General features: G+C 35.1%; 1 protein-coding gene across 3 annotated transcripts in view; it reads right to left on the bottom strand.

Moving 5' to 3' along the window:
• GRIA1 (glutamate ionotropic receptor AMPA type subunit 1) overlaps positions 1–20,442 on the bottom strand; it is a 338,127-nt gene that overhangs the window by 181,706 nt on the left and 135,979 nt on the right. For all 3 annotated transcript variants that reach the window (XR_007950778.1, XM_051978756.1, XM_051978755.1), the window contains exon 3: positions 6,175–6,414. Coding sequence is in view for 2 of the 3 variants with exons in the window: in XM_051978756.1 (XP_051834716.1) it covers positions 6,175–6,414 (240 nt within the window). In the remaining variant the exon portion in view is untranslated. The remainder of the gene's footprint in view (positions 1–6,174; positions 6,415–20,442) is intronic.

Raw genomic sequence — 20,442 nt, 5'->3', positions numbered from 1 at the left:
CAACCCACTAAGTGCCATAGTAAGGAATAAATCCAGGTCTTTGGATTTTAAGTCCAGTAATCCTTGCACTTATTTCCTTGCACATGTTTCCTCGCAGACTAAGCTTCTCAAGGAAAGGGTCAATGTCTTACTCTTCTTACGACCCATGAAGGTCATACCTAGTCCTGGGTACATAGTAGGTGCTCAATAAACAAAAGTTGGCTGATACATTCAGATATTTCCGCTGTTGCTCTTTCTAAGACTCTTTTTGTGTTGCTTGGAGTTCTTTTTCAAAGCTTTTAGGTCAGATATTCAATGGGGCTGAGCCTCCCTCGGGGAAGCCTGGGTCATGGCTGGTTACCGAGCTACTTCTGTGTGGAAAATGTTTTTGTTTTTCTTCTCATTCCCCAAGCCTCATCACTTTACAAAGCAGTTCCTTCCTCTAAATAGCTCTTTTCTGGCTGGAAACCAGAGTTCCTGCTGTCAGACCCAGGAAACTGTTGAAAAAAGGTAACAGGAAAGAACAAAAGGGCGAGGGGGGGGGGGAGGGGGGAGGAGAAAGGCGCCTTGATTCTTGTCTTTTCCTCAAAGCTATCTTACACTTAAAACTGCTAGAACAGTCTTCCAAACTATCTCTTTCTTCATAAAATGTCCCTGCTCCAGAACTAGCAATAGCTCCTAGTGTTTACCATTATCACTCTCCTATGGAGGCTCTGTGTTTATCCAAAATCAGGGCAAAAAGGGAGACCCTTCAGAGGTCAAGCAGCTAGGTGGAATAGTAGATAAAGCGCTGGGCCTGGAGTTCAAGTCTGGTCTCAGACACTTATTATAGCTGGGTAACACTGGGTAAATCACTTAACCTTGTTTCCCTCAATTTCCTCATCTGTAAAATGAGCTGGAAGAGACAATAGCAAACCACTCTAGGATCTTTGCCAATAAAACCTTAAACAGGGTTTTCATGAAGAATCAGATATGACTGGAGGAAAAAAATAGAGGTCCTCTAATCCAATCTCTTTATTTTTCAAGTGAGGAAACTGAGACTCGGAAAGAAAGAATTTACTTTCCTAATTAAGATGTAAGCTATATAGCTCAGACTCTTTCATTCTGAGTAAGCAATCTGGGACACTATCCAAGAAGGACTGATCACAAATTGTACATCATGACAAAGTTCTGAAGCCCTGCTCAAAGCCCTCCAATAATTCCCTATTACTTAAAATTTTTTAGTCTGACATCTAAAGTCCTTCACAATCCGGTTCAAATTCATTTCTTCAGACTAATTTCATATGTCTCTTTTTTATATGCCACATATTGGCCAAAACAGTTGACTCATGATCTTTCATGCATTTGTATATACCATCCTCCATCTTTGGAATATATTTTCTTCTTATATTGATCTATTGAAATTCTTTTCTTTTATTAAAGCTCAGATGTCACTTTTTAAATGAAGCTTTTCTCAATAATCATCTCTTTTCCCCAATTCCACGCTGGAAATGATTCTTCCTTTCCTTGAATCTCTCAGAACTTTGTTTGATCTCTCTTAGGCATTTACCAGAGCAGCTGGGTAGATAAATAGTTAGGCCTGGAGGCAGGAAGACTCATCTTTCTGAATTCAAATATGACCTTGATCACTTACTAGTTATGGAACTCCAGGAAAGTCATTCTACTATGTTTATCTCAGTTTCCTCATCTGTAAAATTGGCTGGAAAAGGAAATGGTAAACTACTTCAAGATCTTTGCCAAGAAAACCCTGAATAGGGTCACAAAGAGTCAAGCATGACTGGAATGACTAAACAACAACAAATATGCTGACTTGTATCTATGTTATGTGTACACAATTCAATCATGTCTATTGTGTAGTCTCCAGTAAAGCCTTTTTTGTATCTTTTATTGTGCTGGGAGGCAGAGCAATACAATGGGGAAAGAGAATTGGATCTGGAGTCAGAAGATTCAAGTTTAAATTCCACCTCTAATTTGCTACTTGTGTCTTCATGTGGCAACTTCCCTATGCCTTATTTTCTTTATATACAAAATGAAAAGGTTGGACTAGCTCTGAGGTCTTTTGTAGCTCTACATCTATGATCCCAGAACCCCTACATCTCAAGGAATATTATCAGTGAAGTGAAAATTAAGGTAGGTAACAAAAAAGAGAAAGGCTTTGACCATAGACTAGGGACAGACATTTAATTGCCTGAACTCATGGTTAGCTAAATTCTCAGCATTCATCGGTGAAAAGGTGGCCACTTTATAAGTTTGAAAAGTGACAAGTCTAATACTTCAGGAAATTCATGATTGCATAGAGATGGTTAGTGCCTATACCTGGATATAGCACCTTCATGCCTTTGTTGATGATTTCAAGAGTTCAAGTGGAAAGAAAAGGGGCTGGTAGTACTGGATTTCAGATTAGACAAAAGAACTTTAATCATAAAAAATTTGATTATTAATTACTTAAAATTAATAACTTTCCCACATTTCTAATATTCTTTGTTCTAGGGTTATTTCTAGTTCTAACATTCTATATTCTCTTTTCTAAAGAAGTCATAGATTGATGGAATACTAAATGTACTTAGCCAAGTATATAGATTTATTGTACATTTGTACAATAATTTTGATTAATAAACAGAAAAGTCAATCAGTAGAACAAATCAAGTTTATGACATACAGAAGCAAATGGACACTTTATAAGCCCCCAAATCCTAACTATTGGATAAAGACTCACTAAAAAATAAAAACAAATGAGAAAACTGGAAATCAGACTGGCAGAAACTAGCTATAGGTTAAAATTTCAATGCTAAAGGTGAGTTTCCAAGTGGGACAGGACTTAGAAATAAAATATGATATCATAGACAAATAAGAGCAGCAATAAAGATAATACTTTTCTGTTCTGTAGACTGGAGATAAACTTATTTTTTAAGAGATGAATTCATGACCAAACAAGGATCACAAAAGATAAAATAGATAATTTTGATTGTATAAAATTAAAAAAGCTTTCCCACACATAAACAAAATAAATTCATCTAAAATTAGAAGGGAAATAAATGGAAAAATATTTCCATCAATTTTTTTCTAATAATTGTCATTTCTAAACTATACCAAGAACAGATTCAAATTTGTAAGAATGAGAGTCATTCTTCAATTGGTGAATGGTCAAAACAATAAACTTTTAATTGCCCCAAACAGTTGCCTTTTCTCAGTCTTTATCTTTTTTTTTTTTTTTTTTAATCTCTCTACAGCTAATTTGAGCTAGTAATCTGCTTTTCCTGCCTCTTGGCTCCCATCACTGTTCTTAGCTGAGTGTCCTATAAACTGGATAGAAATGGAAAGCCATTCCAATATCTCTGCCCAGAAAACCCCAAATGGGATCACGAAGAGTTGTACATGACTGAAAAACAACTGAACAATAACGTGGTGATTTGACTGATGGCTTTTGCTAGATCATTATCTATGTCCTATTCCCTAACTGTGGATATATTCCTTAGGTTCTGGACTGGGCTTTCTTCTTCTCTATTTCTATACCAGTTATTTGTTTAGATCTGTTTTAATGATTGATATGTGTGTATGTGTGCATGTATATACACATAGACACACACACATATATACATACATACTCTTACACATACATATACAGACATACATATTTATTTCACCATTTATTTTTATAGATGTAATATAGGTTATGCATTCTATACCAGTTCTTCTTAAGAATCTCATCAGCTGTCATGAATTAATTTATTATTATTTCCATGCAGATAATTCCCAGGTCTACATATCCCATCCTAATGTCTGCCTCCTTCCTTCTCCCTTCTTCCCTGATCCCGTCTTCAATTCAGCATTACTACTGGTTAGATATTTTGAGCTACATGTTCTAAAGACATTCAAATCAAATGTGACTGACTAATTTCCAATCTCATTCCTCTTTCTACTTTATATATGCTCCTTGAGAATAGATAGAGTTTAATTCTTTGTATTTATAATCCTAGTACTTTGGAAAATTTCTGGAACACAGTAAATATTTACTAGATAAGGCTAGTTCATTAATTTATTGTCAAGGGTGTTCAAGTTTTTCTGTTTATACAGGTTTGCAGCTAGGAGTCATTCTTATCTCTCTTTTCTCATTCCCCACTCATATTCAATCAATTGCCAAACCATGTTGATTTTTTCAATCCACAACATCTTTCACACCTATTCTCTCCCCTCTAATCACACTAGAGCCACTCTAGTTCAGACTTTTATTGCCTTTTAGATAGCTTATTGCAACAATCTCCTAATTGGTCTCCCTTCCTTTTAAAATGCATTCTTCATTCAGACATTGCATTTATATTCTTAAAGCCCAGGTCTAATCATATTATTCCCTTGTCCAAAAAAGCTTCAGGGGTTCCTTAAGGATTCTAGGATCAAATACAAATTTCTTTGCTTGTCATTTAAAGCCCTTTATAATCTGATTCCATTGAACCTTTATAGTTCCTTAAATATTATTCTCCTCCACACACTGCATTTTAGACAAACTGGTCTAATTGCTATGTATTATAGACAGCATTCCATCTCCTTGCCTTTGGATAGGTTGTCCCTCATATCCAATTCATTCTCTCTTTACCTCCACCTATTATCTTCCAACCTCTGCTTCTGTCACTTATTACCAGAGACTTTTTATAAAACCCCAGTTGCTAGTAACTTCATCCATAAATCACCATATGTATATAATACAGATACATAAATACATATATATCTTACTATCTGATAGAATATAAACTGCTTGAGAACAGTTTCATTTTTATCTTAGAAGCTCTGGCAACTAGCTCTTTGCTTTGCACATAATAAGTGCTTAATAAGTATGCTATCAGCACTTACTCCCTTAATTTGAGGTCCTGAATAGGGACATAAGAGCCTTGGTTACTGGTTACAGTGAGAACAGTTCTATCTTCAGCCTGATGCACACTGAATTTATGGAAGTGGCTAAAATACTACCATAACCTAATCTCACAATGATCCCTTGGTTGTTTACATGCTTCATTGTCTGGCTTTTTGAGATGGGCATTCTGAGTCTTATTATTCCCATGTTACAAATTCAATCTAACATTTATTGCCTACCTTGTGCAGAACACTAGAAAACATACAAGAAGACATAAAATTTAGATAATATATGACCCCTGCCTTTATCAAATTTACAATCTAAGACACAAAACAGAAAACTTTGATATAAATAATTCAAGATGAATGTATTAGAGAGGTGTAAGAAAAATATGATGTAAGGGCTAAGGGGGAAAGTCATAACCATTTAAAGAAACCAGAGAGGTTTCTTGGAGGAGATAACATTTGAGTCAGCTGTTAAAAGACCCATTAAAATTCAACAAGCAAAAGCAACTGGGTGAGTAGTCACAGAGGTTGGAAAGAATGGATGGGTGGGTGGATCAGTGAGAAGTCTAGTTTGGATGAATTGTATTGAGTAGCAGGACAGAGGCTAGCATGAGATGAATAGAATGGTGGCAGATTCTGAACCTTGAAAACCAAGCTAAGGACTACCTTCCATCATAGTACATATCTTTAATTCCCAGAAATCTGCATTTTCTCATGGAACTTAAATCTCAATTTGTTTGCAACACTATTATTATCATCAGCAACAACTTCGTTTCCATAATACTTCACTGTTTTAAAAAGTTCTTTCCCCCCATCAACTCTGGATGGTCATCTCACTCTTGTTTCAAATTGAGGAAACAGATTCTAAAAGGTGGTGTGATTTACCTAAGATTGCATAGTTCATAAGTGGCCTTCAGATCAAATTAAGTGCTTTCTCCATTATGCCATTACCAATAAAGCAGGATTGGAAAAATGAATGGTCTTCATCCCAGATGAATAGAATATTAGATCTGAAAAGTTATATGTACAAAGAATCTGGAAAGGATCTTAGGATGTAGAACAGAGAATATTAGAAATAGAAGGTACCTCATAAGTCTCTTTCGCTTCTGTGAGTGTTTGATGAAAAAAAAAGGCAGACAAAATAAGGCCTCAGTATTTATAATATGTTTGATAGGTAATGATCAGGAGATAGCCTACCAGCAGGGAGATGAATTTTAGACAAAAAATTTCAGGTTCGTGCTCCCAAACTGAACAGAACTGTAAATCAATTCAAAGAATGACTTCAATTCCATTGGGATTTTTCTCCTTAACCCTCAACTTGGATTTCAACCTCTAGTTTCTTACCTCGGTCGGCGTCATAAATGTACACAAATTTTTGCCACTCATAGTGGTCGATGATGCTTATGAGAGCATCCTGCAGCTCTGGGCGCAGCTGGAGAACAAATTGATTGGATGTGTCAACAGGGAAGCTGGGCGTGATGAAGCAGACGTGGAGGGCCCCACAAAAGGAGGTGAGCATGTTGACTGTCTTCCTCTCGTAAAATCCAAAGATGGCGTAGACACCCTTAGAGAATTGGGAGCAGACTGGAGGAAAAAAAATAGAAGAGCAATTAATAGAGATTGGATAGAGGATGTCCTTGAAACCCAGCTGCTGAGTGTTCACAGAATAATAAAACTCATAAACCTATTCATAAACTGCAAAGACTGTATAGATTTGGTTGGAGAACTGGAAAGCGATTGAAAAAGAAAGGAGATGAAAAACTATTGAGAGTAAAAATAATAGGAGTAGATTAGATTGATCTCTTTGTTCCTTTCTGGCCCTGACCATTTTTTTGTTCTAAGGTTCTCCCAATGCAATCATTTTCTATTCTTTACTAAGTTCTTATGGTCTTTCTCCCTTCTAAAGTTACTTCCAGATTTAACATTCTTTTTATTTTTTTTAAAGGTTCTTTCTAGCTGTGACATTCTCTGTTTTCTGGTTTCATCTAGCTCTAATATGCTAAAAATAATAACTTTCCTTCCAATCCTAACATTCTATGTTCTAAGGTTATTTCTAGTTCTAACATTCCATATTTTCTTTTCTAAAGTAGTTATAGATTTGTAGTATACTTAACTTGAGATATCCTTGGAGGTAATGTTGTCCATCCTTTATCAAGCTCATTATTCTTCCTTTAAATAATCACAATTGAAAAGTGTTTGCCTATTTATCAACTTATCTTTATTTGAAGTTCATATATTCTGGCTGTACCAGTTACATTATCTACTGTTACATTCATTAGTTAAGTAGTAAGTCAATGAATGAATAAACATTGATTAAACACCTACTATGTGTCAGAACTATGTTAAGCATTGGGGGTATAAAGAAAGGCAAAATACAATCCCTGATCCCAAAGAGCTCACATTTTAATGGGAGAGACAACATGTAAATAACCAATAATAATAATAAATGGAAAATGAAGAAAAAGAAAGAAAAAAAGAAGAAAAATAAGCATTTTCTTAATAGCATTTATACAGTGCTTTAAGATGTGCCAAGAATTTTAGAAATATGATCTCCTTCTGTCCTTATAATAATACTGGGAGATTGGTGCTTTTATTATCCCCATAAGATAATATGAGAAAACCAAGATAGTCAGAGGTTAAATGACTTGCCCATGATCATACAATTAATTAGTGTTTGAGACAGGATTTGAGCTCAGGTCTTTCTGATTTCTGACTTAATTCACTGAGTCATCCAGCTATGTGCAAATAAGCTACAAACAGGATAAATTGGAAACAATCGGTAGAGAGAAGGCATTAGAATTAAGGGGAATCATAAAAGTCTTGTAGAAAGTAAGATTTTACTTGGGACTTGAAGAATGCCAGGACAACTAAGAAGTGAAGATGAGAAGGGAAAGCTCTGTAGGCACGGAAGACAGCCAGTGAAAATGCCAGTGATTGAGAGATGGTGTGTCTTGTTCAATGTCAGGATGCCAATATCACCAGATCAAACAATATATATATATAGGGCTATGGGGAGAGTGAAAGACTAAGAAGACTGTTACTGTCTTAGCTCAGTCGGGTCAAAATCTGTGAGAGGGTCTTAAATCCTTACAGCCAATGATTTAATGTACTTGGTTAAGTAGTTTAGGGAGATGAAGTATAGTGTTAATAAGTTAATAAGTTAGATCATTATTTTCAATATCAACATGGGTTATACCTATGAAATACTTCTTGGAAGAAATGGGACTTGAATTAGTTTTTGAGGAATCAGGATAGTTTTGAGGATGAACAACATCACAGAAGTGAAGCTATCTCATATTTAACTAATTTAATAATCATGTTTACAAAATTTCTAAAGTTTTACCAAGAACTTTACATATTATCAGAAAATCTGGGTTCAAAGTATGATCCTGATATGTGCTAGCTGTGAGGTCATATATAAATCATGTAAATCATTTGCCTAAAGTCACATAGCTAGTATCAGTCAGTATCATAGACTCATTTCCAAAACTCCTGCTTCCAAATCTGCTGCTTTTCCGATGATTCTTTGTTAAGAAGAGGTAGCTAAGTTACTCAGAGTTACCTCTTTTCCAAATCCAGTTATCAAACTTGTATTTCCTGGGGAAGGAGATTAGTTTAAAGTATCATCTTGGGGCGGCTCCACATTTTGTTGTAAAAGGAAACTAGGCTTAATTTGCTTGTCTTAGCTATAAAATTCCTGAACCTCCTTTTTTTGACCTGGCAAGAATACAGTTATGGCTTTCATACAGTTATCCTAAATATTGGAGTTTTCTTTTATATATTATAGCTGGAACAGCATTATCCCCAAAGCAGAGATGTATTAAATACATGGCTCATGGGTTGCACACAATAATCCCAAACATGGTCCAAGCCAGATTAAAATATAATATTTTATAAAATAAATTTATTCGACAAATACTATTTAACAAAACAAGTATTTTAAGAAATATTTAGCAACACTAATAAAAATATACTAAAACATAGATAACATTAAACCACAGCGCCTACAGGAATCCCTATTTGTGGTTTAGTGACCCTGTTAGTATTTGAATTTAACACCACTGCCTTAGAGCATTATTCAAAGTTAAAAGACATAAGTATTTTGAGGTAGCTAGGTGATCAGTGGATAGAGTACTAATACTGGAGTCAGGAAAACTCATCTTCCTGAGTTCAAACCTGGCCTCAGACACTTAGTAGCTGGGAGATCCTGGGCAAGTAACTTAAACTCTGACTTAGTTTCCTTATCTATAAAATGAGTTGGAGAAGGAAATGGAAAGTTGCTTTAGAATCTTTTAAGAAAATACCAAATGGGGTCACATACAACTGAACAAGGACTGAACAGCATAAGCACTTTTATCTTACTCGTTTATATGGCTACCATATTTCAGTTTTGGGGAAAGTCTAAGTTAATCAACCCATCTTGTAAGTTCCATTCCTAAAGACTGCTTCATGTGCATTAGCTCTTATAAGTGGCATGACAATAATTATAATAAAAAGACCAATTAGGAGTTTCTTGCAATTATCCAGGCAAAAAGCAATGAGGGCTTTGACTAGGTAATGTTTGTGTGAGTAATGAGAAGAATTTGGATATCTTAGAGGCAGAAACAGCAAGGTTTGGCAACTGACTGGATATTTGTGGTGAAGGAGCAGGAGAATAATGCTGTTTTGTTACTCTAGGATAACATTGCTAAGAAACTGGGGAGATGGGCCTTCAAATAGAAACAGAAAGTTTGGAAGATAGGTAGAAGATAGAAAATAAATTCTTTCTGAACATGATGAGTTTAAGTTATCTGTAGGATATCCAGATATCTCTAACAGGCAATTGGAGGTATTGAACTGAAATTCAGGAAAGATACTAAACTTGGATATATGTATCTAGGAGTCACTTGGAAAGAAAGCTTAAAAAGAAAGAAAGAGAGAGAGAAGCAAGCTTAGGACAGAAGTTTAAGGGAACACCCATAATTAAAGAGCACTGTATGGCTAATGAGTCAACAAATGAAGTGGAGAAAAAAGGAAATCGATAAAAGAAGAACTGAGGAGAATTGAGAAGAAAGTAATATCACAGTTCCAGAGAGGATAGCGTATCCAGGAAAGAAGATCAACAGTGTTAAATGTAGCAGAAGTCTAGAAGGATAGGAACTGAGAAAAGACCATCAAATTTGCTTACTTAGAGATGTCATAACATGAAGTTAGAAGCCAGATTGTAAAGATTAAGAATGTGAGAGAGAAGAGAAAATAAAGACAATGTAGATAAGTTTTTCCTAGGAATTTGGATGACAAACTGAGGACACAGAATGATTAGTTGGAAAAAATATTAGCAACTAAACCTTTGGTTAAGGTGTTGTAAGGATGGGGGAGACTTGGTCATCTTTGAAGGTAGTAAAGAAGTAACCAGAAAAAGTCTGAATATTTTAGGGGGATGATTAAGGTAGCAAGTTACTGAAAAAGACAGGAGGGGACTCAATTAAGGATACACATGGAGAGGTTTGCTCTTAGAAAGGATAAGGTTACCTTACTGTTCCAGAATGGGCCCAAGAAGGAAAGATTGGAAGATAATGTCAAAAATTATATGATGAAAGGATGAAAATGTGGAGTGCAAAGCAAATGGCCTAAATTTTTTTCCAGTAAGGTTAAAATATGGAACCAAGCTGAGAAGGTGAGAGGAAAGGGGAGGTATGGGAGATTTGAGAAGAGAAGGATTTGACATAACTTCTGTGATGAGTAACTTACCACCTTATAACATAACCCATCCTGTATTTGGATAATTTGTATGGTGGAGGACTTCTATCTTATTTTGTGCTTACATAACTCCCTATTACTGGTCCCTGTACTGGTGTTTGGGTCCAAGGCCAACAAATTTAATCTATTTTCTCTATGACAGACCTTCAACAATATATCATTTCCTCTCTCCTCTTTCTTAATTTTCTTTGCCTAGATGCTGGACATCTAGGCATCATAAAACCTATGTTTTTCAAAGATGCTTACATATTAAAAGGTATACATATGCCCTCAGGTGGTAATAGAGACAACTGTTGGCCCTACCCTTCCCTGACCTCTGCTTGGGGTAGCCATCCGTAGAGGAAATAGTTGTCTGCTCTCCACCTACAAACCATTTGCTGTTTCCTCCTTATGAGGACACACTGTCCTTTAGAGGCAGACAATGGGAAGTATCTTGAAATGCCAATTGTAATTGCTTGCATTGAGATTTCCATAAATATGGATTTCTCCACCAGTAAGCATGCATCCTACATTTTCCTTCTCCCACCCCCCACCACGTTAAATATAGATTTGTCAAAATGCATGATCTATCTTATGAGGTGAAAAGAATATTGGCAGTGCACACAATCCTCTGAAAATATTATAATATGATCTATGGTATTTTTAGTATCATTTCAGCTAGCCTAAGCCAGGATGAAATGTTTTCATATGAAATCTAGATTTTTAAATATATCAGGTTCATTTTTCTTAAGTCACCTATTCAATTTTGAAGAAACATCAGGAAGTTAGGGCTTGAGGGAACCTTGGAATATAGAATTTTAAATTTCAGAGTTGGATGGAACCATGCAACATAACAATAATAATGACGTATATGATACAGACCTATGCTTTCACCAATGTCAGGAAATTCCATTGAGGAAATTCTCTGTTCCTGTGCAGAAACGTGTTCTATCTGCAGTGTATATCTTGGAGAGTTGCTTGAGTTCAATGAGATGTTCAGTGACTTACTGAAGATCACATAACCAGTATGTGTCTCCTTACATTTAGAGAGGCTTGTGACCAGAAGTCAGGATACAAGGTAATGAGTTGGTTTTTTAGGGGGAGCTTCAGCAACCTGCTGCTAAAATGTTAGAATTGTTTCAATGAAAGGAAAGTCCATGCTGGCTGATGGAATCACAGATCTTTTGATTTAAAGAAACAATAATTTACAAAGCACTTTATATATTATTTTATCAAACCCACATCACTCCCTAAGTGATCTTTACATACACCCACAATCACAGCACTCTCCTACTCAAAAACTTTCAATGGCTCTGTATGGTTTAATTGCTCACATTTATAAAGCACTTTACATTTATAATATCATTTGAACCCTACAACAACTCTGTGAAGCAAGGTTTATTAGTACGTCCATTTACCAGGTGAGAAAATTGAGGTTCTAAGGTTAAATGAACAGGGATTTTTTTTTTTTTTGGTGGAGGGCTCTTTTAGGAAAATGTAGATTAAGAAAACTTTGAAAGCGGGTCCCTGACTCTGAGGATTTTGCCATTCAACCCCACGTCTAGCAAGCGTCTGCAATTTGATATGAATCCAGGTCTTTCTAATTCTATTTGCTATAATATGATGTCTCTCTAAAGAATAAAATTCACTTTTCATTCCCTAACAATCCCAAAGTGAAGTGATCTATACATCAACATCTTCATGGCACATTGCCTATTACTAACAAACTACCAACTTTTCCATTAAAGTATAAAAACACTGAGGGTAGGGACCACGTCATTTAAAAATATTTTGGCATACTTCAATATGAGGTATTGGACAAATTACACAAAGTGGGTAGAACATACAAGGTTAGAAGTGAAGGAATCTTATAAGAAAGAATGCCAGTAATAAAAGTGACATAAGTGATCATCTGTTTTATCATTCTCATCTTTACTTATTTATTTTGACTGGATCCATGCACAGGGACTCCCAGTGTTAAAACTCCCTCACCAATTCAGACCTGCATCTAAGCTACAACTTAATGTCACAGAGAACAGCTTAGTGCAATGAGAGCTTAAATAAGTTCACCATGGACATATGGCCAGATTGTGCTAGTGATATCACTTGAACTCAGACCATCCCCAGATTTCAGTACATTGCCTAACTTTTCCAAATGAGAAAATCAAGGTTCTCATAAAGAAATTATTTGACTCAAAGACATTACAACACAGTATCCATAAAGTCAAAACTCAATCCAAGTCTCTAGCATTAAAGGTATTTTTGTATTATGAAGGCCTCTCCCTTACTGGAAGCTTTTTTTTTTTTTTTTTTTTTTTTTTTTTTTTTTTTTTTTTTTTTAATCAATTGGGCCCTTTGTGGTAGGTAAAAATCCCTTACTGTGAGATTCTGGGCTGATTTATGAAATATAAATTAATTGGTAAATCAACTTCATTTTCATGTTGTCCCCAAGCACCTGAATACTAGGTCTGAGTGGTTTTTCCAAGGTCTCCTGGCTGTCCCCTTGTGACCTGCTTACCACATTCCTTATTCTCACAGATTTGATTCTCAGACTTCTCACAAGCTCCACAATTCTTTGTTTTAGCAGGGACAGGAAACAGAAACACCCTCAATAGAGTGTGAAGTGTTATTTTCTCAAGCTCTAAGAAGCAGGAATATTCTTGTGTGTGGGGCTCCCTTAAGCAAAAGGATTAAGAAAACTTTGAAGCCGAAAACCTGATTTTGAGCATTTGTCCATATTAACTTGTCATCAAATTCAAACTCCTTTGGCACACAATCCTTAGGATGACAGAGAAAATGTAGTGCCAACAGTGTGCCTAGTTAGGCAGGTGCTTAAAAATATTTATTGGCTGATGGGCTGAATCCATGGTACAGTCTTTAAGAGAGAGGAGGGACCAGGTCTAGTCTTTTTTCTGTCTCTAGCTAGCTAGCTACATGACCTTGAACAAGTTGTTCACTTTCAGCCTTAAATTCTTTCCCTATAAGATGGTGATAATTGATCCAAGTGATTTAACCTCTGGTTGTCCACAGGTAACTTTTATAAACTAAATTGCAGAACAGATGTTGATTTGCTTCAAAAGGGAAGGTTCCTCACTGGGGGTTGTTTTAAATCAAAGAAGTCACAAGTCCTGTATTAAAAACAAAAACAAAACCATAGAATGTTGTACTAGAAGGGACCTTAGAAGTCATTCATTCAGAATCATTCCATGATTTTCTAGTTGGGAAAACTGAGAAAGTGGAAAGCGATTTGTTTGAGATCACATAAAGAGTTATGAGACAATAAGAACTCAAATATTTCCTGGTCCAGTCCTCCATTTTGAATAAGTCAATTTTTCTTCTCAGTTTCTTTGTCCCCAAAAATGGAACAATAATCCTTGCCATACTTATTTCTTCCCTCTCTCCCATTCTCTAACTGGGAAGATCAGGTGATAGATAGATGTTTGAAAAACACAAAATCCAATATCACATTACTAAACCTTGCCAACTTAATAATATGATATTCCTCTACCAGGATCCTCCTTTATTATAGAGTGTAACTTTTGGCAGGCTTGACAAAGCAGAAAAGGCTCAGTCAAATAAATGGTCTATACATTTGTCCTACTAGCACCAGTCTAGCTAAATTTGGAGAAGCTCAGGATACAGCAACTCACAAGGATGCCTAGTAAATTTGAAATAAAAACCTTGACTTTGAGGATCTATCTGCTAGTCTGTCATAAAGCTCCCTTGGTACTAAGTCCCTAGCAAGATTGAAGCAATGTACCTTAAAAAAAATCCATGGAATGGTTAAAAGAAAACACTTGGCTAAAAGTGAAGAGATTTGAGCTCTGGTAGGGTTGTGATCTGTATCATGAGACCAAATGTCCACACTATTAACATTTATAGTTCCTTGATGTAAGAACATTATATTATTAATAATTATTACATATTAATTATAAAAGAAGTGATTAAAGGGGTTGGCTTAGATGACCTTTAAGGTCCCGTCTAGCTAATTATAAATATTACTATGTTCAATATGATATCTTTAAGCAAGACAGGTTCCTGAGATGACAATAGAAGGGGAGGGAAGGGGTTGGGTCCATCCCATTCCCAAGATTGCTCACTATTGGAAATTAGCCAGGATAGTATAAAGGAGTTCCCTTTCTACCCTGGAAAGTTAAAAAGACTGTCTCTAGTTTGGGGATCTGGTATGTAAAAGCCATAATTTCTATTTCGACTGGTTTTCTTTCTCTTCTCCCTTTCTTGAGCTAATGGATGCATTCAAGTTGCAAGCTGCAGGCTGCATCTGTCCTTACTCCAAACTGTCAACAGAGGGAAGAGAATATGGCTTAATTGACGAGTGCCAACAGAGTAATAAGAGTAACAGATTTACTTTGTGCAAAGTTTTCATATGAAAAGGGTATTATGTAAGAAACAGAAGAGATTAATAATGTCAATCTAGGCCAGCGACCATTTACATAAATGGAAAGTTTGACTTGATTCTATCACTTTAATAAACATTTATTAAATGTCTACTAGATGTGAATCTACTGGTGGCAGTGAGAGTTAAAAAAAGAGAAAGCATGTATGAAAGATACTAGGGAGCAGAGATAGAAATATTATGGATGACTAATAATATGGAGGAGAGGTAGGAATGAGATTTGATAACTGACTCTGAATGGCAAGAGAAGAGAAAAGATAATGTTAAATTACAAGTAAGGGATAGTTTGTTACTATCTAGAAACTTAGAACTTTAGTTGGGGGAAAATGACACAGACAAATAATTATCATATAGAATGATACATTATTGCATTATATAAGTATTTAAAAAGATCGATGTGAATGACCTTTTTATTCTATTTCTATTAGTTGCAAAGCAGGGATAGGAGATGTCAAGGAGGCTATATTTGAGCTCAATTATTAGAAAGGTTTCAAAAAGGGATGTAGGAGTGGGAGATAACTATTTCAGAAACAACCCAAATGATGAGAAAGCACAGGGGCTTAGTATGGGTATTATGCAGAGTATTTGGAGGGGATTACATGAGATAAGATTGGAAAGGTATGGTGATTTTGGGGGAGTCTTTAATGCTAGGAATTCTAAGGAATCTTCACTTTACATAACAGCCAAAAAGGAGACACTAAAGAGTTTTAAATGGAAGACTAGCATGATTATACATACACACACACACACACACACACACACACACACACACAAACACACAAATATGTATGTGTATGTGTGCGTGTATAAAATAAGGTTAAGTTTTTTTTCTGGTAGAAGTGTAAAAGAAGAATGGGAAAAGAATAGAGTACACAGGCTAAAAGACTAGCAACTTATTTTAAAAAGTCCAGGATAATGGTGATATAGAGGTCTCTACTAAGATGTTAATAACTGAAATAGGAGACAGGTAAAGAATGTAAAAGAGATAATTATAAAGGTAGAAATAAAAAGAATTGACAACTCACTTAATATGGGAGATAAAGAAAGGAAAGCCAAATTTGAATTAGTATAGACTAGGTGAATTATGGTATCACTGATTGAAGAAAGAGAAGTCAGAAAGAGAAGTAGGTTTAGAGGGAAAGATGGTAAGCTCAGGGTTGGATTTATTGAATTTAAGGTGCTATTAGGACTTCTAGGTGCTATTTAAGGTGCTATTAGTACTTCTAGGTGGGAGGCATCCTATACACAGTTGGATGCACAGGTGCAGAATCAGAGAGAGAAAAGTAAGAGCTGATGATATAGTTTGGAGAATCATGAGTACAGAACTGGTAGTTGAAGTGGTTGGACCAAATAAGATTGCCAAAGGAGAGCATATAGAAAGAATGAAAAGACAGCTGAAAACAGAAACTTGTGGAATGCCCACATGTCAGGAAGAAGAGCCAAGAATGATAGAGGAGAAAAGAAACCATTCATTCAGTCAACAAACGTTTAAAGTGCCTAGTATATGCAAAACATTGTGCCAGGTTGTGGGGGAACACAAACAAAAATAAAAGTCTCTGCCCACAAAGAATTAGCATATTACTGGGAGAATAACACACATATATAGATACATACAGTATAAGGTAAGGAGTGAAGGGGACTAAGGAAAAATCACATAAATACTCTAATGAGAGCAGTGAGAGGACACTGCACTTGTGGTTTCTGGTGGTGGTTAATCAAGGAAGATTACATGGGAAGCTGGAGTCATAGCAACAAAGGTAAGGATTCTTAAAAGCTGAGGTGAGATAGGATTGTATTTTGGGCCTTAAGTATAAGTGCTTGTGTGCAGTCATGGGAACCAGAAACAGCATGTCAAGTTTAAAGAATAGTTAGTTGTTCACTCTGGTTGAAATGCTGAGGGATTGATGGGGAGTCAAGTGAAATAAGGCTCTAAACCTAGACTGGAGTGAAATTGTGGAAGATATTATGTTATACTAAGGAAATTATATTTAACCTACAGATAATACAGAACAATTAAAAAGGTTTTTTTTTTTTTTTTTTTTTTTTTTTTTAAGTTCAGGAAGGATATGGTCAGGCCTTTGCCTTAGGAAGATTATTTTGGCAGCCATAGGAAGGAGAAGGGAAAGACTGGAAGGAGGTGATAGAATAGAAGTTATAAGAGTTTAGATGACAGGCGATGATGGCCTAAACTGTAATTGAGAGAAGGAATTGAATGATATAATAATATAAGATCTAGAAAGTTAAGGAAGGAGAGAATTTCAAAAGGAAGGCTAAGTCAACAGTGTCCGAAGTTGCAGAGAAGAAAAAGATGAAGAGTAGGAGGACATAGGATTTATTGTTTAGAGATCATTGGTGATGATTTTGGAAAATAGTTTCATTAGAGCAGAAAAAACTTAAAAAAACAGATTGAAAGAGACTGAGGAAAAATTGAATAGGAAAGTGAAGGCATATGTGACATCATATACAAACTGAGGCATCTAGAGAAGCTCACCATCTGGAAAATGTTCATAATACTTGTACTAGATACTTCATAGGACTGTTGTAAGGCAATAACTTTGTAAATCACTTGGACTATAGATAGAACAATTACAATAATAATGATTGTTCATGAATATTATGGAAATGTTTTGCATGACTACACATATATAACCTATATTGAATTGCTTGTATCAAATTAGATTTTACATTGAATTACATTGCTATTTCAGATTATACTATAAGCTTTTTGAAGGCAGGGATTATCTTTTCCTTCTTTATAGGTACCCAGAACTTAGCACAGTGCCCGGCACATATTAGGCGCTTAATACATTTTTGTTGAATAAAATTTAATATTCAATGAAGGAGAGTGGGGAAGGGTAGAAAGGAGAACTTTCTAGAACTCAAAGTTTTAAAAATAAATGTTAAAAATTGCTTTTAAATATAACTGGGGGAAAGGAAAATACTAAATAAAGGAAAATTTAAAAATAAAATTAGAAAATAATATGGATGCTATTTTATTTTGCTTGTTTCAGTTCTCATCACTTTTTATTTGAATTATCATAATAGCCCCTTAACTATCCACCCATTCTTTTCACTCCTATGTAATCCATCCTGCAGAGACTGCCAAATTAATCTTTTTAGAGCATAAATCTTATGTCATTTCTCTATTCAAACACTTGAGAAACTTCCCATTGTCTACAGTATACAGTTTAAAACTCTTTAAACTGACATTCAAGAACCTTCAAAATCTTGTTCCATTCTACCTTCCCAATTTTATATCATGATATGCCCTTCACATATTTTATACTCTAGTCAGACTTAATGACTGATTATCAAATATATATATATATATACATACACATATATATGTGTATGTATATATATAAACTCATTATCCTACACTGTTTCCCTATTTCCTGACTCCATATTATTTTACTCATGCTACTCTCTATTTAGAATGTTCCTTGCCCCATACTGTATTCAATTCAATAAACATTTATTATGCATATATGTGCTAGACACTGTGCTAAGTTCTAGGCATATGTAAAGAGGCAAAAGACAGTTTGTGCCCTCAAGAAACTTACAATCAAATAGGGGGGAAAATACAACAAATATAATCAAAGCAAGCTATATATAAGGTAAATAGGAAATAATTAAAAGGTGGAAAGCATTAGAATTAAGAAGTGTAAATTTCCTGTAGAAAAGGGGATTTTATTTGAGTCTTAAAAGAAAGGGAGCTCAATAGTTGTAGTAAAGGTAATAATGTATAGTAGGCACGGTGGACAATCAGAGAAAATGACTGGAGCCAAGATATGGGGCATTTTTTTTTTTTTTTTTGTGAGACTGCAAGAAGGCCAGTGACTTTGGATGGAAAAACACATGGGGAATAAATTGTAACAATACTAGAAAGCTAGAAGGGGACTAAGTTATCAAGGACTTTGAATATCAAACAGAATCATAGGAATTTATTGAGTAGTGCAGTAATGTGATTAGACCCATATTTTAGGAAAATCATTTTAGTGACTGAACGAAGAATTGATAGGAATGGGGAGAAACTTGAGGCAGAGACACCTCCCCCCTCCAGCAGACTATTGCAGTAATCTAGATATAAGTGATAAGAGTCTACATTAGAGTGATTGTAGGGTCAGAGGAAAGAAGGGTGCTGATCTGAGGGATGTTACAAAAATGAAATCAATAGACCTTGCAAACATCTTAGATGTGGGGGCTGAGGGATAGTTTGAAAGATTGAGAGGATGGTGTTGTTCTTCACAGTAACATGGAAGGTGTTGGGGGACTATTTAGATAGAAAGATAATGAGTTCTCTTTTGAACATAATTGAGTTTAAGACATTTACTGGACATACAATTTGAGCTATCTAAAAAGACAGGTGGAGGTGTGATAGAGTTTGAGGTAGGAAAAAAAAAATTAAGAATCATCAGCATAAAGATGGTAATTAAATCTATGTTAGCTGATGAGATCAGCAAGTGAAGTAATATAGAGTCAGAAGAGAAGAGGCTCCAGCACAGGAGCATAAGGGACACCTACTGTTAAAGGGCACAAGATGGAGGAAGATACAGCAAAGGAGGCAAAGAAGCAGTGGTCAGGTAGGTAGGAGAAAAACCAGGAGAATGTAGTAATGTCCTTACTTTCCTTCAAGGTCTCTGTTTTAAATGTACTGTCCTCCAAGAAGTTTTGCCTGAGACTCTTCTATTGCAGATAAAAATAAGAAGCCACTTATTTGTAATCTCACTTTATGCCTCTCATTATAGTATTACTAAATAATAGCATTTATATAGCACTTTGCAAATTATTTTACATGTTATCTCATTTAATTCTTTTTTCTTTTAACAATTTTATTATTTTTACCAATCTTTTTAAACTCTGGATTTCAAATTCTCTCCCTCCCATATCCAATTGCAAACAATATGATATCAATTATACATGTGAAATCATGCAAATCATATTTTTCACATTACAAAAAAGCAAAAAAAAAAATAAAGGGAGAAAAGATATTTCAGTTTGCAAAGCTCATGAGCTCTATCTCTGAAGTTTTTCAGTTGATTATTACAACAACATTGCTGTTACTGTGCAAATAATATCCTGGTTTTTCTCACTTCACTTTGCATCAGTTCGTATAAATCTTGCCATGCTTTTTTTTTTTTTTTTTTTTTCCTGAAACCTCTCCCTCATCATTTCTTCTAGCACAATAGTACTCCATCATAATCATATGTCATGATTTTTTCACTAATTCCTCATTAAGAAGCATTTTTCAATTTTCAGTTCTTTACTACAAAAGAGCTGCTATAAATATTTTTATACAAATAAGCCCTTTCACTTTTTCCTTTATGTCTTTAGAGTACAGAACTAGTAGTGATATTGCTGGTTGAAAAATATTCACAGTTGTATAGTTCTTTTAGCATAGTTCTGAATTGTTTTACAGAATGGTTTAAATAGTTCTCAATTTTGCCAAAAATTTATTGTTGCACCTACTTTCTATT

Source organism: Antechinus flavipes, chromosome 2, assembly GCF_016432865.1.
Source record: "Antechinus flavipes isolate AdamAnt ecotype Samford, QLD, Australia chromosome 2, AdamAnt_v2, whole genome shotgun sequence".
NCBI classification, from domain to species: Eukaryota; Metazoa; Chordata; class Mammalia; order Dasyuromorphia; family Dasyuridae; genus Antechinus; species Antechinus flavipes.
The sequence above is the reverse complement of the archived record's forward strand: the minus strand, read 5'-3'. Positions and strand labels throughout refer to the sequence as shown.